Source organism: Lepidothrix coronata, unplaced genomic scaffold (genome assembly GCF_001604755.1).
Source record: "Lepidothrix coronata isolate B3197 unplaced genomic scaffold, Lepidothrix_coronata-1.0 Scaffold7, whole genome shotgun sequence".
NCBI lineage: Eukaryota > Metazoa > Chordata > Aves > Passeriformes > Pipridae > Lepidothrix > Lepidothrix coronata.
In genome coordinates this window covers 10,851,412-10,878,258 of record NW_016690187.1, presented here as the reverse complement: position 1 = coordinate 10,878,258, position 26,847 = coordinate 10,851,412, and the positions used below count along the sequence as shown (strand labels likewise).

General features: G+C 36.7%; 1 protein-coding gene across 2 annotated transcripts in view; it reads right to left on the bottom strand.

Annotated features, from left to right (window-relative positions):
* The window catches only part of LRP2 (LDL receptor related protein 2), a 116,703-nt gene that overhangs the window by 65,084 nt on the left and 24,772 nt on the right, over positions 1-26,847 (bottom strand). For both annotated transcript variants that reach the window (XM_017837597.1, XM_017837606.1), the window contains exons 5-24: positions 22,452-22,562; positions 22,217-22,330; positions 20,914-21,030; positions 19,994-20,137; positions 18,462-18,581; positions 15,990-16,118; positions 14,502-14,671; positions 12,072-12,295; positions 11,081-11,287; positions 9,228-9,430; positions 8,447-8,587; positions 7,346-7,549; positions 6,262-6,454; positions 4,994-5,119; positions 4,569-4,699; positions 3,701-3,838; positions 2,551-2,832; positions 1,651-1,890; positions 898-1,017; positions 400-516 (exon numbers count right to left, since the gene is read on the bottom strand). In XM_017837597.1, the coding sequence (XP_017693086.1) occupies positions 400-516; positions 898-1,017; positions 1,651-1,890; positions 2,551-2,832; positions 3,701-3,838; positions 4,569-4,699; positions 4,994-5,119; positions 6,262-6,454; positions 7,346-7,549; positions 8,447-8,587; positions 9,228-9,430; positions 11,081-11,287; positions 12,072-12,295; positions 14,502-14,671; positions 15,990-16,118; positions 18,462-18,581; positions 19,994-20,137; positions 20,914-21,030; positions 22,217-22,330; positions 22,452-22,562 (3,231 nt within the window). The remainder of the gene's footprint in view (positions 1-399; positions 517-897; positions 1,018-1,650; positions 1,891-2,550; positions 2,833-3,700; positions 3,839-4,568; positions 4,700-4,993; positions 5,120-6,261; positions 6,455-7,345; positions 7,550-8,446; positions 8,588-9,227; positions 9,431-11,080; positions 11,288-12,071; positions 12,296-14,501; positions 14,672-15,989; positions 16,119-18,461; positions 18,582-19,993; positions 20,138-20,913; positions 21,031-22,216; positions 22,331-22,451; positions 22,563-26,847) is intronic.

Genomic DNA, 26,847 nt, shown 5'->3' with positions numbered 1-26,847 from the left:
ATTAGATATTGGGAATAAATACTGTGAGGGCGGTGAGGCACTGTAAGAGGTTGCCCAGAGAAGCTGTGGATGCCGCATCTGTGGAAGTGTTCAAGGCCATGTTGGATGGGGTTTTGAGCAACTTGGTCTAGTGGAAGGTGTCCCTGCCCACAGAAGGGGAGTTGGAACTAGATGATCTTTAAGGTCCCTTCCAACCCAAGCAACTCTATGATTTTATGATACTCTTGAGCAGGAACCTACTGTGTTTGAAATTTCTGCTCAGGAAAATGATTTATAGACAGGTTTCCCTAAAAAAAAATATTGAAGTTTTAAGGATAGTATTCAATATAGCAGATAAAGGAAATTTCCAGAAGCATCACCTAATAAGTGAAGTCTTTCTTTCAGCATCAATATACTTACGGCAATCAGTCTCATCTGAGTGATCATTACAGTCAAAAACACCATCACACTGGTAGTAAGTGCTGATACATTGGTCTCCACTTAGACATTTAAACTCTGTGGCACTGCAGTTATATACTGCAAAATTAAAGAATATTGATGTTATTTATTTATTTATTTTACAGAGCTAGACTGCACCGAGTTTATCTACAGGTGCCCAAGTCTGATACAGTATCAGTTCCACTGAAGACCATAATTTCCCTGAGACACAGAAAATGCAGTGACTTTGGTATTTACAGAAAACAGAGGAAACAGATTTCAACCATTCACAACCAGCCTAGAGATCAAAGGGTTTACTAACGTGCTAAAACAAGCATCACAAACAGGGTTCATTTATGGATAGGCTTATTATGCATTCTGCTATGTTGGAGCTGGTAATATAAGGTCACCATCAGACTCCTCGGGGGGCAAGAGTGAGGAAACAATAAAGAGGCATTCAACAAATGAAGTTACACTTACTACAGTCATGCTCATCAGCACCATCTATACAATCTTTGTCTCCATCGCAGACATAGAATGGGTCAATACAGCGATGGTCTGGACACTGAAATTGCCTGGGTTCACAAGTACCTGCAAAAGCTGTTAATAATGACAATACATGCAGATGTGTTTTATTTCTCTTTTGAGATCAGTACAATACTGAAACAGTAGAAAAACTTTATCACTAACTTGCAGCATATAATGCAGCAACTAGCAATCATATAAATTACAAACACTTATATATTAATAACGGGTCCATTCGTATGTAGGCTCAGACTCATAGAAAATAAACAGAACATTCCACTTAGTGGTAAATAATGCTAAAGGAAGTATATGAAAAACCTAATATCTTACTGCTGGTAAAAATTTCCAGCCTAGATTAGCTGACTACACCATTAGTCATTACTGAGATCACTCATGAAGTAAGCGTTTAGAACACCTAAGCTTTAGCTGCTTTTTCTGCAAATTACAGTGGATGACGTTATGCGGCACCGTGATTGTGACTATCACATTTGCACCTTTCTATTTTTCTGAATTACATTTCTGCATTCTACTTGGCTCTGGTAGTTCAAATTAGACAAGTTTTCCACATCCTCTGGACTACAAAATATTAGTCTAATTTAAATATTAGTTCTTTCTTCCCAATTTCATTTATCATCCTTACACCAACAGACATATCTATGTCAATATACACAGTTGTTTATAAAAACAAGAGACAGCCACAATACTCACTGCAGTTTTTTTCATCTGAGCCATCACCACAGTCATTATCAGTATCACAAAGCCAGATTCTTGGAATACATCTTTTATTATCACAGGTGAACTGCGTTCCAGGGCATGAAGAGGGTCCTTGTGTAGGACAATGCAATTCATCACTGCCATCAAAACAGTCATTATGTTTATCACAATGCCAGCGACCTGGAATACACTGTCCACTGGAACAGGTAAAAGCTGATGAAGCACAAGTATTGTCTTAAAAACAAAACAAAACAAAACAAAACAAGGAAGACACTTTTATAAAGATCTCCAAAACTTGCCATTCCTGACAGAGCAATCAGGACATTCAGTATACTTACAGAATGTCTAAAACATGCATCAAATTCTAAAATGCACAGTGCTTAGAATTAAAATGTCTGTTATGCAACATGATGCAGAACTGGACAGAATACTTACAAACTTTTCATAAACTGCAAGAAGCAATAAGAAAATTAAAATGTTAAGCCCTTCAAAACAATTTAAAGAACAAGAAAAGTAAATTCTTCAAGGAGCCATTGGCTTTCCTTTTCCCCAAAAGACATTCTAGTTATTCTAAATAGCCCACTAATAAGAAACTTTTAGAAGATAAACTTTTGTTACACTGTAAATTGAATTTTGAGAACTAGTGAGATCTGAATATTTTCATGCATTGTTTAGGGTAGCTAGTATTGAATCCTGTAATACTGTGATATAATTTCCAAAGTAACTAATTATTCCAAATAATTTCCAAATTAACTAATCTCCCAGGTAGATTTCAGGATTTATTCACAGACGCAACCCTAAAAAATTGGGGTTTATTCCAACAAAGCCAAACTGTCTCAAAGTGCCTGAACTGCAAATAATGAACACTAACTGCAAATTACAGGGATTACTTACTTGAAGAACCACAGTTTTGTTCATCACTGTTATCATGGCAGTCATCAACACCATCGCACTGATAGTATTGTGGCACACATCTTCCATTACCACAGGAAAATGAGTAGGAGCCACACTGCAAAGTGGGTGGCTCATTGGATGGATCTTCAACACACGTCAGCTGATTTGAGGCCAGCTTCATGCCATAGGGACAACCACAAACTCTCTGAAAATTTGGTACTGGGAAGCAGAAATGGCTGCAGTCTCCATTGGGATTTGTTCCTCTATTACAGTAGTTAGAGCCTTAAAAAGTCAAAGAGAAGATCAATGTACCCACTAATGGTAACAGCTTGGGAACTATTAAAAGTGCATAGTCAATCCTGGTTTTGCATACACTACAAAACAGGGTCAGGTTCATGGACAGCAGTAACAATAGTAGTAGTAAAAAATAAGAAGTGTCCCATTCTGTACACTCTTCACTGACACAAATGTTTATGGAAGATAAGAACACACTATTCAATTTCATCCAATTTTCTGACAATTTTCAGCAACTGTCTGGAAACAAGTAGACTACCACAAATGAGAAGATCTGTCTGACCAAGGCTGGGAGACCTGACTCAGTCTTTGGATACCAAATAGTCAGTGAGCCTTGGTACATGGTATGTGTTTGACAAAGGCATTGGGTGCTTTACTAAATTAACTACAATACCAAATCCTTGGTTTAGATCATGAAATTGCATTGATTTCAGTAGTGAAAATAAAAAAAAATTAGATATTTATGCATAGTAATCGCCTGAAGAATAGTAATTTGATTAATAAACATTTACCCAATTCCTCAAAATAAATAGATTGGTTTAACTGAAACTTCTACCAGAAAAAAAAAATGCAAAGTTGTAATTGGTGATACAATTACACAAAACATAACAGAATCATAATTTCATTTTACAAGGTTATTAAGTAAAGTAACAGAGGTGGTGGAGGAAAACTGAATACAGTCACAAAACAGTGAAATATCCAATGTGTGATTGCAAATGCCTATGCTGCCTCCCCTGTATGTCCCTTACGATTCAGTAAAGCCATTTCTAGAATTGAAAGTGGAAATCTGCTGTCCTGATATTCTGTTTCTTATTCCCTATTTCACGTCTTTCATCTGTACAACAAAAGAGCTCACCTATTTGGGAATGAGCATCGTAGGCTTTAACATGCATAATGTTACTAATGCCCCTCCTAATAACAGTCATTTCACCTCCATCAGACTTCCTCACTCGAACTATTCCACCAAGTCTCCAATCACTGAAATAGGCATAACCTGTTTTGAAAAACGTTCAACATATTATAGAGCAATATAACATAAAAAATCAAACATAATGAGAAAAACTCTGGAAGACTTTTTATATAAATTTAACCATTTTTCATAACTGTTTCATGAAAAAGAAAAAAGGACTTTTATCACTCTAATGCAGTCAAAGTCAGCCTTTCAGTCATAGGCAGACAGAACTTCGAAAAATCAAAACTTCTCAGATTTCACTGAAATTGAAATACAACAAACTCAACTGACATTTCAAATTCCAAATAAAAAGTATTCATTACAACTACTTTCCAGAAAATTTTAGAGTATTTTTGAAAATATTTTTATACAAAACCAAAGGAGTTATATACTGACATCCAGTGATAAACTCTACATACAATTATTAAAATCCTGAAATTTTTTACCATCTCTAGAGTTGTGATTTACTTTGTCTGTCTAGCATAAGTAGCCCACCTTGGAAGCTATAATTAGCACAGCATATCTGACTTGTTGCTCTAAATGAGTTGATTGACCTACCTCAAATTATTTCTACACAGATATATATAAAACCAGTTCTAAAAAGAAGCAAGAAGTACTAAATACATATTTTTAATAGAAACTTTCAACAATGCCTCTTTAGAAAAAGCAGTATTACAAAGGCTATGTTATTTTATCTCACATACTCACAGATTACCATATGAAAAAAAAGTCTGTGATAATAATAGATAATATTTTTCAATGCTAGACTTACCTCCAAAAATAGTAAGGCCAAATGGGTGAGTCATCTGAGTAATATGTTCAAGAGTCCGCCTGTCCAGCCCATCAAAGGTGCTGTGCTCAATTTTATCAAAAAAAGCATCCACCCAGTACAGCCTTAGAGAGCTAAAAATAATGAAAATGTCATATTTCTTCAGATGGGATTATGTCAATTGGGAAGCTCTAATATTTTCTCAAATAATAATCTTAAACCTGACAAGAAGCTATTGGGGTGTATGAGGAGGAATTCTGAGAAAACCTTAAATTTTAAGGCTTTTCAAACAATGGAAAGTTCAGGTCTTCAGTACAAAGTGCCAGTGCATGCAACCTGACACAATTCCTTTATTTTTAATCCCTAACAGTTTAAAGGAAGAAACCTGTTTGCTCAAAAAGCTCCTCTGCCTTCAGTGTTGCCCTTACCTCCAGTCAATGGCTAGGCCGTTAGGCCAGCCTAGCGTTGTATTCACAATTGGCAAGGCATGGGATCCATCACTCCAGGCCCTCATGATTTTTGCAGGACGGAACCAATCTGTCCAGAATATATACCTGAAAGGACACATGTTAAAAGACACATAAAACAAATTATGTAATGTGATTAAACAAGAGAAAACATTTGAACAGCATTAACATTCTGCTTTGTACCACATCTTTCATATACCTAAAAAAAGTACATTTGTATGTCGACCCTCTCCCTCTCCTCAATTGTCAGTGGTACCAACAATTAATATTTATCCTAATTATACAACTTTCAGAATCTTTGGAAGTGGTTTGTCCCTTTAGATATTAATTATTCATAAGTTGGTTAAAATTGTTAAGGTTCTCATTTAAGTACTGATAGGGAAAAAGAATCAAGAAAAACACATCTTAGAGATAAAACTTAAAAGTATGCATGAATATTACACAGAATTTTCTCCTGATCCATTTGATTTATGCCTACAGCCAAGGAGTTGAAGCTAGTGTTAAATAACTTCACAAAGCAGCACACAAAAAACGTTGGGATACCCATGGATTTAAGTTCAACACTGTTTTTATGAGCTTACTTCCAAAATAGTGTATTTGGTTACTCATGAAAAACCAACATCCAGGAATTAAGAAATTCAGTAGTATGGCATTAGGAAGCCAAACAATGCTGTGAAAGAAACACTGTTTTGGCATTGGCAAATAACAGAGTACAGACTTTGAAGGTAAGCATTTCCATCAAAGAAAAGCAGGGCTTCATTTTTATCATTTGTATCAAATACAGCCAGTAGTATCTAATATATTTCAAATAAAGAAATTCAGACATAAAATTATGGTACCAATATTAGCAGTACATGGGAATTGTAAATATATTAAAAATAATTTAGAAAAGTTTATCTTTCAACTATGAGAAATAGCTTTCTAATCTGAATGATACAAAGAAACAAAGTTCTTTTGCCTGTTTATCAATGAACAAAAGGATAAGGAAAAAAAATGGTGCTTTTGAGTGCTTCTGTCATGTGGAATCTGCCTCACCTTGCCCCTTCCTCTGGGTGCTGAATCCTAGACTGGAATAAAACAAACAAAAAAAAAAGACAAGACAACTGAAAAGAGATGGTATTTTGAAAAGAACAGAAATCCAGAATCAGATATAAATCTAATCTCACCTATTCTGCTTAAAACATAAATTTGTACATATAGGTTAAAATGAGAATCAAAGCTAAACTTACCCAACAACAGGATGAACCACTATTGATCGAGGATTATTTAAATTCTGAACAATAGCTCTCCTAGATTTATCTGCCAGCCTCATAACACTAATGCTCCTGTATCGAGGGTCTGTCCAGTACAGATTCTTAGAGATCCAGTCAAAGGCCAAATCTTCAACACTTTCCACTCTATTAGCAGTTAAGATCTCTCTTCCTAGAATTTTTAACACATGTGATGATTGTAAATGTTTAGGAACAGAGGAAATAACATGAATGCAGTATTCTATTGACAAAACTTGTGGCTCCCTTTCGTAAAAATGCCGCCTCCGTGCTACTTAGTATAAAGAACAATAAAAAAGGGGAGGAAGGGTGCCCTTTGTTCCAGACAAAGAAGGTGTATGTTCAGGAGCACAAAAGAGGGGAAATACGGACTAGCCAAAGATGAGAGAAAAATCTGTCACTAAGTTTACACTGAGAGGAGCTTTATGAATGAAGGTCAGAGGTCAGTAAGGTCAATGCAGTAAGGACATCTTGCTCAACAGCCAGACTTTACCTACTCTTTGCATAGTAAACCAAAGGTCAGTTGCAGTCTACCATTACCCTGACCCAAGGCAGCAAGCAAGCTCAGAAGACTATATGCTGATTTAATATATATTTGATGATCATTATAAACTGGAGAGAAACACCAGCACAAATAGGATTTCCAGAAGTCTCACAAACATAATGTTCTTTTTCTATATTACAATGTCATAACAAACATCCTGCTCTCCAGACAGAGAAATGAAAATAGAAACTGAGTTTCATACTACCGAAAGGCATACTTGTCTGCATAAACAGGCTGGTGAGGGTAAAAATAAATTGTGAGAAGTGCTACAAATAGTTAATTCCCAAACACATCCAGCAACTTTGTCAAAGAACAGAAGACTTCAAAAAGCCTAATATGAGTTGTACAAACATTTTGGAGAAACATTTTCCAGGTTACTGGGACGGCACTGAGATTTGTCTGTATCTCTCACAATGTGACTTCTCACGCTTCTCTTTAGAAAGACAAATTTTCTACTCTTCTTACCACAATTACTCTACAATTCCCAAGTATGTTTCTCACCTGAACCATCAGTTTTCTGTTTATAGATCACATCTTTACTTGTGTCTGAAAAAAAAATGGTGTCATCCTGAGCACAGAAGTCAATTCCAACAAAGTACGAAGGGCTCCCTGTTACAGGTATGATCACATCTTCCTGGGTGGAGAGATTGAAAGGGATCCCCCGCACTGCCATCTGGGATGAAAACAGCAGAAACTGCCGCACAGCTGCAAAAGATCAGACACAGTATTTACTTACTCACAAGCTTTATTTTCCATGCTAATAGCCTGCAAGTAGGAAAAAAGAAGAATCGGAAAACAGAGATTAAATACTCACAGACCTAAAAATTGAAGAAAAACAAAATCCAAACCAGAATATTACATGATGTGGTCAGGTGTTCCTCTTGCATTGTTACTGTGGTCCTAATATACTTTTACAGCAAACATTACCCTTATGGAAGCAGAAATCATCTTCTGTGCTCACCTCTTTACAGTTACCTATAAAAAAATAACTCACAGGCTTTGTGGAGCCTCCATACAAACAGACCATACCTGGGCTAGCCAGATAAACACATGGTCAAATAGTAAAACTATAAACTACAGACAACATATCTGTCTTAATTTGCCAATAGTCATAGTAAGTCTCCATCTGCACTCGAACAGGAAGCAGAATATCACTGATTGATACCCACAGCTCCAAAACTAAATCTCTTATTCTTGCCATGTGTGTTCAAAGGGAAAAGGCCAACCTCATCAGCACATTACTGCACAGGAAAGCAGGCTTTGAACACATGTGTTCAAAATAATGCAAAAGCTACATATTAGCAAGCATTCATGCTTGATTTCAGGATTAAGAGTTTTATCATACAGCTGTCTACACATATTCTGTACGTAACTCTCTTAAAATACTCATTAAAGGTGGTGAGTTTAAGTTGCTGTGGCTTAAAATGAACCTCAGCAGAAATGATTACATTTAATGCTGTCAAAAAGAGTTCTGGTGAAAAACCATGAAGTCCTCAGGATACTGAACCCATAAAGCTATTGAAGAAAAGAAGGATGTTCTAGACATAATTCGAGAGCTAATGGAATAGTGATATTTCCAACAATTGCAAGGCATTTTCTTACCAACACAGTGTCGTCCATCTACATGTAGATCAAAGCCCAGAATACACCTACAGCGATAACCTAGTCCATCATTATCTGTTCTGTGGCTGAGAATGCAGATCTGTTCACATCCTCCATTATTACTTCCACAAGGATTTCTTGCTGGAAAATAATACAGGAAGATAGGTTTATAACTTCCTGTATTAACCCACTTGCATGATTATCTTGATTTTTCAGGATTTTTTTCAACATCCACAATAAGTCATGTGGACCATGTGAGAGTTACATTACAAGGAAAACACACCTCATCACTTCTACCCTGGAATACACTGAAATCATGTCAGAGTTAACCATCATTCAAGGTATTCAGCTCAGTGCAGAGACACTCAGTACACAGCATTAAGGTTATAATTTGGGCTACAGTTTTCTGCATATAGACCTATTTCAGAATTATATCTCAGAGAATTTCTTGAATACTGATAGCTTTTCCCACTACATTCTTTGCAGTGTTGAGGAAAAAAGTCCCAAACATCAATATCACTCAAGTGATATCAAACTGCAAGTTTGACTCTAACAAATATGACTCCAAGCTCCCTCTACTCTTAAATGTTGCATTTGACAGTTCATTAGCTACAGAAGCTGGATGAAACCATTGTGTGACAAAAATCAGGCCAGTTTTAAAATAGAAATTTATGTATCATAATTATTAGTTCTTTATACCAAAATAACAGTCTTATAATTTTTACCAACTTTTAGTAACATAGTTCCTAAATCTCCCTTCATAATCTACTTTTGGTCTTACCATATGGCTGCCTGGCAGCATGGTAAACTGTCACTCCATAAGGTCTCAGTGAAGACTGGTAGATCACTTGAGGGTTAGATTCCGAAAATTTGTTAGCTTTCACCACTGCCATTTTGGTCCAATCAGTGAAATAAACGTTGTGTTCAAATAAAGTGATTCCATATGGATGAGGAATCAGTGAGCCTCCATGAGCTACAGTTCTCCTGTTATGAAGTTGATTTGAAAATTATTTACAAGATATTATCTAGAAAATAACATTATTAATAGAAGAAAAGATACAATATTTTTAATTCATTCACCGGCTTTTGTTTCAACAGAGACACTACAAAAGTACAAATGAAAAATACCAAATAAACTGAAGAGATGAAGATAAACATACAGGATTCATAAACATAAAGGATACAGCAGTGACAATACAGCAAAAGTAGTAGCAAATTCCAAGAAAACACAGTGAGTAAAGGTGATGACTCACAAATGCAGAAAAAGATTCATAATGAGAAAAAATTGGAGAAAGAGGCCAAACAGAGGAAATCAAAGACATCTGTAGCAATTTGAAATATTCAAGAAACCTTGAATGTAAAAAATGTATGACCCCAACAGCCACTGGCCAAAAATAAAATCCTATGTATGCAGTAAAAAAACCCAAGCAACCAGCTAAAATCAACAACAACAAAACCACAAACAAACAAATCAAACAACTTCCTTTGGATTTAATTACTCACCCATGCAAAACCAATGAAAACCAAATGCTAATAAATTGTATTTATTCTATGAAAGATATTGTGACAATATTTTTCTGGACAAATATTAGGAGATAAAAACAGACATGTAAGTCCTCACACAATACATAAAAATGACACCACATTTTTATTTTCATAAAGTCATGAAGAAAGCCCTATGAAATCAGACTAACTCTACAGCACTACTCTAACAGTTTCCTGGGTGATTTAGGTTCATGCTGTAGACATGTAAGATTTGATACAAGTGGACAGTAAGATCTATTTTAACATTTTTCACAGACTATGCCATTCCCTCTTGCCCACTTGCACAACACCGACACAATTTTTGGTATTGCTGTGAGGGATACGTTTTTATCACCAAAACCCAGAGATTTTACTAAACATGTCTTATCTATTTTACTAAATATGTCTTACAAACCCTAGTAAAGGTGAAAAGATAACAACATTATAATTTTGTAAGTGAAAAAAATACATTGAACAATAAACCTGTCAAGTGAGTATACAGAACGTATGCAAAAGAGGACAATTTTTTTCTTCTCTTTGAATAAGTGACACTAATCACAGATGCAGAGATAAGTAGGCTTCTAAACACTATACTGTATGACACAGTCCCATAAAAGTTCAAGCACTCCCTTCTTGCATGCTGTGATTTAGACTCCCCAGCACCACAATAAGGGAGTGATGACTTAATTTTTGACAGCAAAGATTTATAAAATGTAAGAAGAGCATTTAATAACCATAAATTGGTGTTTTGGTGTGGAATATTTCAGATAAATTCATTCATTAAAAAATGCAAAGAAATTATGATGGGAGACAATATAATTGAAAAAATAGTAAAAAGCAAATGCTCTAAAAATGTGTATTGCAGTGGTGGACTGTAAATGCACATTATAAAATAAGTGCAAGGGTATTCAAGGTAGAAAAAAGGTAATGAATCATGAATTAAGGACTGTCTAGAAGAAGCATAACACCACAGAGATGAAGGTGTATCACATTCTTCATGTTGTAATTTTCCTCCTTTGTGTATCTCATTTTGTTAGACAACTCTTTCTTAGAACTGGATACAAAATGATCAGTATATCTGTAACCTCCAAGAAACAATACTGATCCTACCTTTGAAGTCCATCATAAGTTACAGTCTCAATGTAATCAAACCGGCTGTCAACCCAGTAAAGTCTCTTTGACACAATATCCAAAGTTATTCCAGCAGGCCAGCCTAATTTTGTTTTTATCAAATCCTGACGATTTGTGCCATCCATGAAGGCCCTCTCCACTTTTGGATCACCAGAAAGACTGTCCCAGTCTGAGAAAAACAGGTAACTATAGAGGGGAGAAAAAAGAAAAAAGAAAAGTGTGACATGTTTCCTGGAGATTTTACAAGAAACTCCAACGTTTTACATGGAATTTAAAACCAGTACCCTTTCGGGACAGAGCTTGTTTCTCAGCTGGCATACTATGAAAATGTACTTTGTACCTTCTACACAAGAAGTAATTTGCATTTTCTTTTAAAGAATAAATCCAGAAAGAAACATGCTTTCATCCCAAAGACCTCAGAAATACTGTTTGTTTCCTTATTAAATTACCTACTTAAGTTTACTGCCAGAAATGAACCAAGTAGATGCATTATGAAAGCAGCAGCCCAGACTACAAGTCACATGAAATTCCTCTTCCCATTTTCTGAGGATCCACGTTTTCATGGCTCACATACACTTTCGAAGTGCATGGGTTAGGAGATTCTAACTTTCCTGGCTTCATTCCACCTCTTTATTTAATATAGTTGGAGGTCTATGGATGGTATTACAATAGAAATCTCTGAGGATAATTTCTGCTCCTCTGCAGGGCAATTCCACAGTTCCCATTTTCAGGGCTGCTCGTCCATGTACAACTCCAGCCATGAAACAGATTGCACATACTGGCAATAAAAGCAGTGCAGAGCTCTCTCATAACTTAAGGTGCAGAACAGGTTAGTATACAATGCAAATATTTAAAATATTTTATATCTGATTCTAAAAAGAGCACTTTGCTGTTCTTAGTTGTCCTCCTTTTGCATGGGTATAAAGGAATTTCTGACATCCTTTACCATTACCTGGCAAGTATCACTTACCCAACAGTTGGATCAAGTGCTATTCCTCTAGGATTTCCAAGATTTTCAGCAATAAGAGTCACACGGTTTGTTCCATCCAAGTTAACCATATCTATTCTGTTCACACTGGTCTCAACCACATATAGTTTATTGTTAACCCAATCCACTGCTAGGTTTTCAGGTGTGTCAACTGAAACATTTAATACTTCTTGGAAATCAGAGCCATCAATATTAATAGAAAAAACCTGTAAACAATACAAATATTGTCAGTGACCACATGATGTTTTGCTAATGACAAGGCACATGGTACTTGTACTTTATCATCACATTGAGCATAGATCCATAACTGGCCACCAGCTACAACCAAGTTACCCACTAAGCTACCCTTTAGCTTAGAGTTTTTTGCAAAAATTTGGAAAACAATCCAAGAATTACAGGAAGCTTGCCTTCAACTAGCATTTCTGCAAAATTGCCAAGGTAACAGACTAAAGCAGCCTTGTGCTTTAGCAAATGTGACTAATTGCTGGATTTAAACCAAAATCAAAAACAAACAACAACAAAAAGAGGAAAGTCGTCTTGCTTTTGTGAGATCAAGAAAAACCCAGTACTTTCACTGACTGACAACAAATGAACATGCTTTAGCGAAGCTCTCAACAGTGACTAGAAACAAGAGGGGGAGCTCTTACTACACCGACCATTAAGGGGAAATTGCAAAATGCAGAAAGAAAGGGAAAGCTCTCTGTCCTGATAGAAAGGAGAAGTCTCAGCTTGTGGTCTCCTTTACCTAAGGCTAATTTTAACAGCATCATGCTCAAGAAGAAATAGTGTTGTTATTTTATCAGCAAGCTCAGAGCTACGTGAAGCAAACAGTCCAAATACAGTGTTACAAATCCAGAAATCATGTGATTATAACACTGGGTAATATGAAAAGCTAGAAATTGTTATTTTTTTGAAACAACAGCATGAGGCTTGGAATGCATTTAAATGAAAACACAGATTACCACAAGTAAATATATGCAAGAAAAATAAGAGCTGAAATAGTATAATTTAAAATATTCTTCAGATTCAGGTACGAATAATCTATACAGCCACAGGACAGTCTATTCTGTTCTCTGGAAACCCTGTTGATGAAAGAGCTTATGGGCATTAGGTTATCAGGCAGTACACTAAATGAGATAAAGATGACACAAAACACAACCCACAATTTTCTGGCTTAGTTTACATCTTAATCTTGAAAAAGGACAACAAAAAATGCCCTAATAATGTTATTATTTTAAGACACCAGGCGGAAAAATACATCATTTAAGAAAATTCTAAATGTTATTGTTTTCATCTGGATATACTAGCTTGGACTTAATTAGATTAATTAATTGTAATTAATTAATTAGGATTAAACTATACTGGGGCAGATAAAAGGCAGTCCTGGCATCTGGGGTGTACAGTGAGAAACTCCATATTATCTTTTGTTTATATCTTTTACCGAGAGACAGTATATAAATCTCCTGTCACACAGAAGTGCAGATTTGACCCTGACTTAATTCAGCCATTGACAACATAACTGCAGCAATGGGAACCTACTACAGTGAAAATCAAAATGCCAGAATTGTGAACAAGTCAAAAATTGTGCATACAAATCTTGTCCTACTTGACAGTCGTGCAGTGAGTGTGCCTTCCAACAGAACCAGCATGGCACTGTAGTATAAACTATAGCTTTTACTACACTTCTTATGCAGAGATTCATAGTGTCAGCACGAGCCAGGTCATGGATCCTCCTTCACTCTGCATGACAATCAACACAGAGTGGAAGATTGTGGAGTTTCAGCATTTGACCTAGGACTTAACTGGTTTCCATAAGTTATCCACAGAGAAAAAGAACAAGGGTGAAATCCAACTTCCACAGGACTGTCCAGACTGTTTTTTAAGTTGTTCTGCTCTACTGTATCTTGAAGCTAAAATAATTTCTCTTAAAAAAAAAAGTAACACAATATTGGCTCATTACACAAAATACTGTCAATATTTGTTATCCAAGCTCAATTACAGTGCCATTTGAAGTATATGAAGAAATCTGATTTTTATCATCTTGGAAGGCACACAGGTTTTACATTTTAAATGATCATGTTTCAAAAAATTACCAAGAAAAATTTGTTCAGTTTTGAAAGAATGTCTACTATTTCTCTTAATTAGTTTTTTGGACTCTGTCTCAAGTAAAACTAAAAGTTGCTCAAGACATTCCCATATAATAGGATTCTTTGTTTAATATGTCACATGTAATAGTATAGTTGAAAAAATGCAGTCATTAACATAAAACATTTCAAGGAGCTTTTTTGTTAGAAAACAAAAATACAGCCAGCTTTGGCTCTCAAAAATGAGGGCCTATCAACACATTCTGCCTCTTGCAGCTCTCTCCTTCCACATACACAGAAATATATTCTTCTTGAAATTTCTACCCACCTTATCTTGCACTGTATCAGTCCAAAAGATTCTGTGCAGGTAAAAGTGAAAGTCCACTCCAACTGCAACCCCACGGTTCTGTGACTGCACCAAAGTACGAAAATTTCTTCCGTGAAGATCTCCAATCAGTAAATCACGGCCATTGGAAAAAATAATTGATGCAACACCAGCTGAAAGCAGGGGTGACAAATATATGACTATTCTGCAGGCATGATACTTTGCAAAGGGGCACTGAAATATGTAAATACTGGTTCACACACACTGGACACAAAAGTCTAGATGGATGCTCAGACTACAATCTGTATAAATGTTTCTATGTGAGTACTAACTTCCTGTGATTTGCCTTTGGTTTCTACACTTGGAGAAAACCAGGCACAAACACGTATTCAAAGAATCTAAATGCTAAAGACCATTTCTACTAAAGCTAAAATGAATCCAGTGGAACTGATTTAGAGCAAGTATGAAATTCTCCCATTAATAAGATAGAAACTCAACACACTCGCCCAAAAGACATTAATTTGAATGGAAAGCTTCTTGTGAAACATACTGAATTTTTCTGGAAGCAGAACAGTCATTCCAAGTGCTGGGACATGCACGTTTTAATACAGACATATTTCATTACCTCAAAAAGCTTCACTACCTCAAATGTTTTTTGAGGACATACTTGGAAAATTGAGAGATGACTGCTCTGCAGATGTGGCTGAAGAAAAAAGGATGAGGGAACTGAGCACTTTATGGTTTTCTAAGAAGCAAGGCTGCTAATCAGCTATGCCAATCAGGGACTCAGCTTCCCACTGATTTCCTGCAGGCAGGAACACCTGCCTCACACAAAAGCTTGTTAGGACATTACATCTCCAAAAGGAAGGGTTTCCCAGGGCGTGCCTTCAGAACAGAGCAGGAGGTCAGGAGCAGCTGCTTACAGCTGATGGGGAACCACACTCTAAGAGGCAAAAGTTCTTGCCAAGTTCAGGCTTTGGAACACTGGAAGCCAAGAGTATGGCTTCTGTCACAGGCAAGTGCTTCATCTCACCTTTCAGCAAAACCACCTTCTGGCGCAGTTCTAGAAAAAACAAGGTTTCCTGATTTCTTGGTCACACTGACTTCCATAGAGAGCATGTCAGGAAACTGCCTCCCACAGAACAAGATTTTCTTAGTTCAGGTGGGCTCTGGCAATGATCTCCCAACTCTGCAGAAGCCAGGAGTGCTGAGAAAGCAATGGAGCCTAGAAGACATTTGCTGATCTGAGGAGAAGCAGCCCTGATGAGGGTCAGCTCCACAAAAGACTACAGATGCCAGCACGTGGAGAGTTTTAGTATTTGCTGATATTCTGAATGCTGTCCTGACCATAAGTCCTTAAGGGCAGAGTTAAGTTAAAATTAAACACAGTTGTATGGCAAAGCCATGAAAACTGCCCCACTTCACCTATCTATTTACCTATCTATCAATTAGCTCAACAACAGCAGGAGACTTGAAGTGCTCTGCACTAACCTGAAGTGTTGGCCCGACAATGTCGATGATGCTCTAGGAAATAACCTTCCACACAGTGGCACTGGTGATGTCCCACACGATCTTCACAAAGCTGGTCACAGACACCCCACATTTTACAGTCATCAAAATCTGTCAAGTGAATAAGGTGTATTAATAAACAATGCTCTGTATAAAACAGATGTCATAATTAGGAAGCTGCAAATTTGTCCTCTCTGCTTGCTTTATATCTGTTTGCAGAACTATAGCATGGAAGAAGACATTTTGTATGTTTTTCCACAATGTTTCAATGTTTTTATTTCTGGATAACAAAAACCCTGATGTTTCCTGCCCGAGGACCTACGTGCACCCTTGCCCTTCTGAAAAGAAACCAACCAAACAACCAACAAAACCCAAACCACATCTGTTTGGGAGAAAAATCATTGGAAGGGACATCATTGTCTACTTTTCACAATATAAAACATGTCTGTGCAGTATTCTTCCTGCAACAGATCTCTACACTTTGCACACACACACACAGAGTAGGATTTAAGCCCACTCTGAAGGCGAGCCCTACCTTTATGTTAGTGCAGTGCTCAGGCCAGTAAGTCCTGCTAGAAGGCAGTTTTTATTAGCTCAGACTTGGTACCATGCTAGCAGGTGTCTGATTTACAATTAAAAGCTGGCTGTGGACCAGAACCAGACAGCAAAAGTACAAAGAAGTTAATTTTGACACACAAAATATCATACAAGTAGAGTGCACAGCTAGGATGACCCAGCAAGAACTCACAGATGTGCTCTACAAGGAATTTACAGGGTTGCTGCAGAATCTTTTACATATAAAATTGTGAAATATTTAACTAGTCATTTTTTTAAAGCAAAGATTTTTAAATGTAAATTACTTTCATAAAAAAAGGCATTCAGATCTGAACACTGTCTAGTGTTTCATCCTATCAGTGGTTACTTAAACTCAGATTTCTGAAAATACTTAACACACAGTTTTGACATTAAAAGTCTGCCCTACTTCACTTGAAAATCTGAATAGAATATGTAACATTGCTGGAAACTGGTAATTCTACTGTTAAGCCAATAAAAAGGTGAAAATGAGATCTTAAATATGCTTCCTATTTGAACTTCTGGTTTTAAATGCTGATTAACACATAAGTGAAAATTAAATATTTCCTGGATAGTACATTTTGGTACTGAAAAAATGTTGTCCTCTGTAGCTTTCCAGCTTCCATGTGTTAAAAACCTTCAATCTGTAGTGATCCAGAACGAAATGAAGACAACTGAAAAGATTACAGTTTCAAAAAGTAATACACTTCATTAACACTATAGTTTCATAATTTTGACTTAAATTAAGATCTGGAATTACACACTACTGACCATCAGCCATTCCTCCATGCCAAGTCCTGCTGTGAATACAAATATATGCCTAGATCTCAGCAAACCAATACATTGACTCAGATTCACAAGCCTGAATCAGATAGCTTTCTTTACAGGGCAAAGAAAAATAGAAAACTCCCTGAGACTGCACCAGGTTTAGGAATGTGTCTTTCATGTACTTCCCACATAAGAGTGAAAGAATGGAGGGAATTTTATGCCTTACTCCTTTGTCTCTATAAAGAGCAACTATTCTACCATTGCAGCTTATACAGCCCTAGGTCACTCAATATTCCCCAAAATACAAAATTTCATTAGAAGCTGAGCATCTGGAATACTTTTAAGAGTACAAACACCAGAGCTTGGGTTGAAAATCCATAACAGGTACTTACCCCATTTCTTTTATTAGGCAGTGCTAACCTTTATGATTCTGAAGTTACTCTATTTCCAGCTACTGAGATAAATCATTTGTACTACCAAGTTACAGCAGCTGCAGAATACAAATGCAATACCAAAACACCTCACTTACCTTTACATTCTTGTAAATAGTTTTCATTTTCATGTAAATCATGTATGTACTGAAACCCCATAGAAGATACAGCCTTTCCAAAGGCAAAGCACCTTTTTATTTTCAAGTATAATGTTCTACTGTCTTAATATACAGCCACTTTTCAAAAGTACCAAACAATTAGACATCATTAGACAATTAGACATCACTAACTGTTTTTCCAGGCATACAATACAAATGAGTGAGGCAGAAACAAACTCTTCCTATCCAACCACTAAAAGACTGGTAAAAAAATTTGATAATAAAACAGCCATCCAATAGTTAATCTTTTTAAATCTAATCATGCTGTCACTATGTCTTTAAGGTCAAAGTGAAAGAGATCTTCATGATATCTCTCTGGTTTGTTTCTGTATCACCATGCTGCCATTATACTACTAAGATTTTTATTCTTTTGCTGACTCCTGAGATTTTTTTATTTGCCAGTACATCCACCCACTTCGAATTTATCCACCTTCCTGGAATTCAAACTTTCCCAATGAGCTGTGAGAAGGTACAAGATATCTGTAATGACTGTAAGATATCTGTAATCACTGTGCTTCACTTACCAATACAAGTACGACTGTCATTGCTACTTATTGTATATCCTGCAGGGCAATAACACATCCCTCCTGCTGGAGAAGAGTGACAGCGATACTGGCAACTCAGAGCAGGGCAGCGGGATACATCTGAAAAGGAAATGAAATATTTCAGAAACACACACATTACCAGTAGAACAGCTTTCTGCCTCACTAACAGTTACAAAGCTATAGTCTTTTCTACAGTGAGCCTACAATGTTAAGAACAGCTTCTTAAAGCAAATCGGCACAGGAAGTTATGTCTAAAGTTCCATAAAAGCACATACACTTACATACATGCAGGCAAGGACGTGGAAGACAGAAGATAAGATACTGGTTTTAATAGGTTTTAGAACAGAGTTAAAGCACAAGCATCAATCTTATATGAACCATCACTGGTAAGGGCTGTGTAAAAAAGGTGCACAGAGGAAGCCATCTGCAATGCATCATGCCTTGTTCCACAAGACCTATTTGTGAACAACATATTTTTGAACTCCATCTATTGGCACATAACCTCATCATTTACTCTTTTATACAGAAGAAAACCTACTATATTATATTAAGAAGAATATCTATATTACTCCAATATATTAGAATATATTGGCTGGATTGTGTACATGGATGAATACTTCTTTATCCTTTCCTTCTCTCTCTCTCCCTCTTCCTTTTTCCTTCACTACTTCTGCCTTTCCCTGTACTATGATTTAATAAACAATTCAGTGATAGGTGAACAAGTTATGATTATAAAACAATTGCTGACTGACTTCCACCTCCTTCTTTCTCATCTTCCTTTTCCTCAGTTTTTTCTGTTAAACACCTTGCTTTGCAGCCCGTATCTGCTGTTGCTACTAAACCACTGAGCAAAGCAAGAGTGCTTTTTTACAATAAGGTTTAATTTTCTACTATTTTTTTCAACCCTCCTATTCCAAAAAGCATGATTTTGTTAATAAGAATTTTCATCTTCCTAGAAATTAAAAACCTAAAATACCCTGGTCCTTATTCCCAGAGGGATTCAATGTTCATAAGAAATTAGGAGGAACTATGCATGCTCATTGCCTCCAACAGAGAAAACCCAGTGTACCACCAACTGGAGAAACAGGCATCCCAGGTGAAGATATTTTTGAAAACTCTAATCTTTAAAGTGAATTAGCCAAAGCTCAGGATACACTGATTCAATCCCGTGTTCTGATCAGTACAAAACATCCCTTCTCACTTACACAAAGGGAAAAACACAGATATTTAAATAAAAAAGGCATATAGCACACCTTTCTCTGTCTTTGTGAACATATTTAAGAATATGGAGAGTGAGTTAAAATCCTTATTTGTGAAATTTTGTTTTACAAAAGGAATAGGGTTTTTTGCAGCATATATGCCTCTTTCAGATCATCCAGTCAGAACAGTGTCAATGAAAATAGCAAGCTTCCAAAATTTCAGTATTCTTTAGGAGACAAAAGGTGAATATAAAAAGATATCAATGCTGGTGTTTCTGCTATTCTGTGTATGTTTTTGATTCTAACACATACTGCAATGTCTGCCTGCGGTGATGTTAGTTTCATCTTCTCCTTCTGGGCAGTCTGCAGTCCCATCACACACTTTTCCAATTGGAATGCAATGCCCTGACCCAGGGCAGGCCCACTCTCCTGGGTAGCACTCATGGCGACCACTTTCTATGGAAAAGAAAAACAGCAGTAATTGAAGATTATGTTTCAAATATTACTCAGAATTTCTTCTCTAACAACTTTGCAAAACTTCTCTATTCCTTGATTTTCTGTTTCTTGCACACAGCTGGGAAAGACTATAAAGAAACATCATCTATACTTCCTTGTCATGCAAACAATACTTGTGCAGACAACACATGAATCTTTTTAGTTTTCTGTTTTGTTAGAGACAGTAAAACCACTTAGCTTTAAACTAACTGTTGCACCAGAAGTGGAACTATAGTTTTATGGTTTCAAAACACACAAATGCTGTATGGATACAGAGAATAATGCTCATCATAGAAGAAGCCAATGAAAAAGAACATTCATTCATTAAAAAGTTTCTCACACAAAAAATCTTGGCAGGAACTGAGTTACTTTCATTTTCAATCAGTTGCTTTTGGTTATTAGATGCCTCATGTCCCCTTAGGGGTGACCTGAAAAATCTCCACAGATAGGAAGACCAAAACAAAATATAAAAGAGAATACATAAAAGTAAAAAAGGAGATAATGCTATATGTTAAACTTAGTTGGTATCATACTCAGTATCACAACAATAATTCTCACACACACAGTAGTAAAAATACTGCATAAGTAAAAAAAAGAAGAAATAATTAAGATATAATTCTAAGGTTTTAACAGAAATAAAATATATTGAGAACATCTTGATTGGTCACAATTCCAAGGATGTAGCTTAGTGTGGTCTTCCTCTGAAAATACCATTAGAAGTTAGTAACAGTATGTACCACATCCTCTTTCATCTTCATTATCTTCACAGTCATCATCTCCATCGCATATCCAGCTCTGATGAATGCAGCGGCCACTTGGGCAAGTGAAGAAGTTGCCTCTGCAAGTTGCATAAGCTAAGGAAAGAAACATGAGAAAATCTAACTGTTCTAAGTGGCTAAAAGGTTAAAAATAGCAATACTGTCTCAGCAATGAACAGTCATTTATAATACCTCCTGAAAAACTGAGGTAGTTCCATATCTTGTATATATTGCAAACACTGTTGGCTTTTTCTAGTTGTAGGTGGGAACTTCATTCTGCTCTAAGTCTTTACAGTAATAAAAGGGAAGGCTAAATATTTATCAATTAATTGTGCAACTAGATGCAGAACACCTTATTAGCAAGGTTCCTGAAAGTGGACATGATGATACTCAAGACTTCAGGAGGTAAAATATCTGCATGCCTTCAGAGTTAAGAAAAAAATGAGCATTTACATCATAGCCTTCTATTCTAAGAGTTCAGAAACATTTATGGGTACTCCAAAGGACAAGCATTGCCAAAGACATAAAAGAGAAATATTTTGGGTGGAGTATGTGGGGGGGGGGGGGGGGTGGGTGGTATGGGATTATACTGGTGTGTTGCCCTTGGTAGCACAGAGCAACTACATGATAACATGTGACCTTCCTGCAACACAAAATAGAAAACTAACTTAGATCCTATAAGCAGCGGGGGACCTTTCTATATAGCTCACACAAGTGATAACTGTACAGCCATGATTCTGGCTGGAGACGCAGTATTTTAGGATACCCTGATCGTGAAGAAAAGAATGAACATCTCAAGGACAAGTATCTGTACAGTTATCAGCCCATAAAGTTGTACATTATAGTCACTAGGAATAATTCTAGAATATTCATTCCATCTATCAGAAAATAAAAATGTTAAGAGTCAAATCAATCTGGACAAAAAACAATAGCATGCTGCAGCTAATTGGTATTTCAGAGCAAAGGAATTATCTCTGGGTCATGCTGAAATTAAGAATATGACAACAGAATGAAGAAGTGAAACTGTATGAAGAAGCAAACTGTCACTGAATCCAGAAAATTCAAATAGTAACCATACACCCAGGGACTTAGCAGCAAAGACAACCTGAAAGAAGTATATCAAAGTAGTACTGCAATTTTGATCTTTCTATACAAAAAAGTCATTGTAGAACAGTGACTAGCTTTTGATGGCTGTATAGCCAAGCAATCTACTTCCTGCTATTTGCTTGAACCAGTTCTTAGTAAAACACTTAAAGAAACTGAAAAAAAACCCAAAACATACTGCAAGAGTTTTCATCACTCCTGTCTCCACAGTCATCATCATGGTCACAGATGAAGGCTCGAGGGATGCATTCTCCATTAGCACACTGAAACTGCGTGCTGGTACAGCCATGGGCTGAAAGACATTTTAGCACAGAAAGACATGAAGAAAATCTGTCAGAAAACTATAGTCTTTAACTCTAAAAGGAGGTCTATAAAGCATATTTGTTTGGGATCACTCTGCACACGGTACTTACTGCAATTAGCTTCATCAGAAGAATCTCTGCAATCAACTTTGCCATCACATCGCTGGCTTGCATTAAAACATGCTCCATTTGCACATGATAACTGTTCGCATCTTGGGTAGTCTGCAATAAAAATCCTTTAGTATTAGCATGAATCTTAGACTCTAATGAGTCATACACATTCAGTGTCAACAGAATATCTTGATTTAAAGAAAAACAAAAAGGTAATACAAACCTTCCTGTACTAGTACTGACTAACGATCCCTTTACTCTCTTCCCCAACAGATATTCAAAAAATATCCTCTAGGCAGATGCTACAAAACCTTGCAAGCAACAAGGGAAAAATTAGATGCCCTCCCACATCCCAAAAAGATTTGCAACCCGAACAGTTCACAATATGACAGAAAACAATGCAACACAACAAGAAAGCAAGCAGTGAACATTTGTTTAATTTATTTGTACCTGTTTTACACTTTCTTGAGCTTTATAAAAGTGTTTAAATAGCAAAGGAATTCCAGAAATTTACAGTTCCTAGGTCCACTTAGAATGTCATGAGTTCTCAAACTCAGATATTTCAGGTTTTTATGGACTTGTTCTAAATAAGCCAAGGATACTAAACTTCCAGGTCCATGGTCAATGTTAGGACCTCTGTTTTTTATTACTTGCTTTTCTCCTTCAGAAAAGAAAACAGATTCTGCAGAAATAATGATTTTTCAGTTTTTTCGTATTCTACTTACGTAGATGACCTACAGGCCAATACAAGGGATTATCTGAAACAAAACCAATTCTGAAAATACTTCTTTATACAAGCAGTCAGTGAGTTCAGTGGAACTATCTAACAAATTAAGCATAGGCACATGGTAGAGCTGAGTGGGAGAACATGAGCTCATAGTTTAGCTCATTGCCATATACACAAAAATTAATTATTTTGGCCAAATGGCAAGTATGAAAGCAAATAATTGCTGATTTTAGAAGTGAGTTTTATTGAACCCTTGTCTCTATACAGAAGATAAATGAACTCAAGACACAGAAGAACCAAATTACATTTTGTACCTTTTAGATTTTCAGTTTGAATTCTTATCCCATTTTACTTCCCTGAGAGTTAATAAAGCAGATGGAGCAGGATCTCATCTAGGCACATTTTCGTTCATCCCCCTGGAATTCAAAACATGCTACCTGTGGCCTTCTGGTGTTAGTTCCCAGGGGAAATAGCTATGGCAGTACAAGAACACTGTTAGTATTACAGGGCATATTGAAGAAAAAGAAGAATACAAGGTATGTGCTCGTAACTGCACTGAAGCAGAAAAGCTTCTAAGGGATTTATACTGGACAGCTTTGTGATTTTCTCCATTTTTCTTCATATGCCACAGAAATACCTCCAGTGATGTTCTATGCTGTTTCTGATGGACTAAATGTCAAGCAAATAGACAGCTGAACCCATTGCCTTGAAGCACCTGCTTCTTCAAGAATGCCCAGGGAAACTAAGGATCTAGTCAGTAATGAGATTTTCTTAAGCTTATACTAAACTCCCTTAGAAGAAGGAAGACATTGTCAACATCTTCTCTCCAGCAACAAGCCTGGCAATGTCCTCAGCCTGGAAAAATCTTTATTATATTATATAATCTAGTGTATTGTATAAACGCAAATTACTGTAAAAATATCAAACAATAATAAATAAAGATGTTTTGAAGACAGTTGAAAATATACATTCTGACTAAATTGGTGGTTTACCAAAATGTGAACAAATGCTTCTTTTTCCTTATTTTCTTTTCAAATCTACTTGGCATACAGATTCTTTATTTTAATTGTACTTGCACAAGCAAGAATATTCTTTGAAAAGCCCAATGGAGATTAATTTAATTTTTAAATTCTGTACAGGTAATCCCATTCCCAATCCTCTGTCAAAAGATGGTGCTTAGTAAATTATAGTTCTGATCATGGCCTGCTCACTGATCTGAAAGATATTTTTCACTGCATTATGCATTGTACATTGTTCTCTTTGTACCTTATAGCATATTATTTTAATAAAATGGTTTTAATTATTTGGGGCATTAAGAACTAATCCTCATGAATAATGGAAAAGTTGTGAGCTACACCAAAGGCTGTAGCCAATGCACTGCAGGTTTCAGGAGCATCTGTGCCATCAGGACAGTTCCACAGTAGCTGGGTTATTTTTATGTGAGGAGAAGTAGCAAAGGTAAAAGAATTAAGCAAGAAATGCTGGCTTCTGTGAGGGCGAACCACTTTCCAGTGGTGTCTAGCTAAGGCCCCTATGGAAATCACACACAAGATGCACCTATGGCATTGTGTTTGTGGTGTCGATGCTGAGAGACTGAAGGAAGCCAAAACAGAACTTCATAACACTGCTAGGATATCTGAAAACAAAGGAATGCCTGTCCTTCAAATGCAAAAAAAAATGAACTTAAACTCCCTTTCTTTCTGTCCAAAATTTTGAAAGTATCAGCAATGAATGAGCTTAGTTCTTCTACTCCTATCACCAAATGGGAACTTCTTAAAAGGAAAAAAAGAATCTGAACCTTAGCAGTGAGGAGGGTAGGAACAGGATGAACTCTCTAAACCAGAAGACCTATACAATTTAGCTTAATGAAAAGCTCTTTAGCAAACAAAGTCTGGAAACTGATTATCATGACATTTTGAATTTAAGTGGGGAGCTCTTACATTACGCACTGCTTTGGGGCTTGCACAATAAACATTTCCTAGCTTTTATTTGAATTTTTGTTTAAACTAAGGTTTCTCTGCACGCACCCAATTCAAGATCGATTTATTTGAGTATAAAAACCCACTGCTATGCAAGAACTGACACCAATCAGAGAAACTGATGATAATGCCTCTGTTGTAGGGGGCACATGGAAAAAGTCTCTGTGCTCTGTGAGTGACCTGAAAGGGTTCTCTTCCAGGGAACTGAACTTCCTTTTTTCTGCTTTGGTGACAGTTGAATTGGAAAGAGCTAAAAAGGAAGGATAAGGTTCTGAGTTAAAAGGACAACAAGGTAGGTAGTTTGCACCCAAGGAGGTCTGAGAATACAGCTGTACAAGAGGAGAGAGTGAAAGGAGACAGTATAAGACTGAACATGGCATTAAAAGTGAAGGGACAGAAAAAACATAAATACTGTTTTCTTTCACCTTGCTTTTAATGGTCAAGAGCCTCCAACATTAAATTGTTTCCTTTATCTTTTCCTCCCAAGAACCTGTGGATAATTTTACAGAAAACTAAAAAGAAAAAATGTTTCCCTAGTCATCACAATTCCTAGAAGACAATATGTGAAAACAGAAGGAAATTATTTTCCCCTATGTTCATTCCCAATGCTCAGGAAGAAAAGGAGCTCTTCTTTCTCTCCCTTTCTCTCAGGCATCTCTTTCTTAGCCAAAATATTTCTACACAATTTGTCTCCCCAGGCATGCCAGCACTTCAGTTGCAAAACACAAACTGGCAAACACCAGCACAAGTGACAGATGAGGCACCTTGTTCCTTTTAACTGTTTTGGGGCAACAGCTGCAAATCCCTTTGAAATGGCAGGTTTCCATTGACCCGTGGAAGATGCTTGAAACCTATGTCACAGGACTTGCTAAACCTACATTATTTTTCTTTCTGTCTAACACTTTTGTTCTGCAAGCTGGAAATAAGTCCATATGAAAACAGCAACAGGAAACAGTTGCAAATGGTTTTTGATTCAGCAGAAGCTAATTTCTGTCACATAGTCAGAAAGTGTAACCTTCTGTAATCCTAATCCATGTTACAAGTAGGAGAAATAAAAAATAATAATAAATGGCAATTTCCTACTTACAAGTGTCTTTTATTGCAGCAACATTCCAAAACATTTTACAAAATAAAATTAATTAAATCCCTTTGACTCACTGCCATGAGTCACCACCTCACAGGTGGCAAAACATTGCCCAGACAGCTCACAGACTATTGGAGACACCAGGAGGAGGACTTACTCCAAGTCCAAGAATCCTGTGAGCTAGATGATGCTAAGCAGTGTTCATAGCAGAGATGCTTTCAGAGCTGGCAGACTGACTAGACTAGACTCTCATTCCTGGCCTTAGTTCCTGATTTTGATCCCTGACACTCTAGTCTTTGGTTGCCTTTCTTACCACGATCCAGTTTTGCTACTTCCCTGTAGGAAAAAAGCCATGGCCTTTTTCTTCTTTCTTGGACTACATCCCCTATGATTTCTTCAGTTCTTGATCTCTGTCCACTTTCACCCTGATCTCCGCAAATTAATCCCAGAGCTGGCTGCCTACTTCCTGACCACAACAGCTATTTAGCACAGCAAACAAGAGGCAAAAAGTAACAGGCTCGACAGTTGACCTATGGGAGCAACTCAACATGAAAATTAGAATCAAAAATATAGAGTCTCTAGGCTCACACTCAGCCCACCAACCTC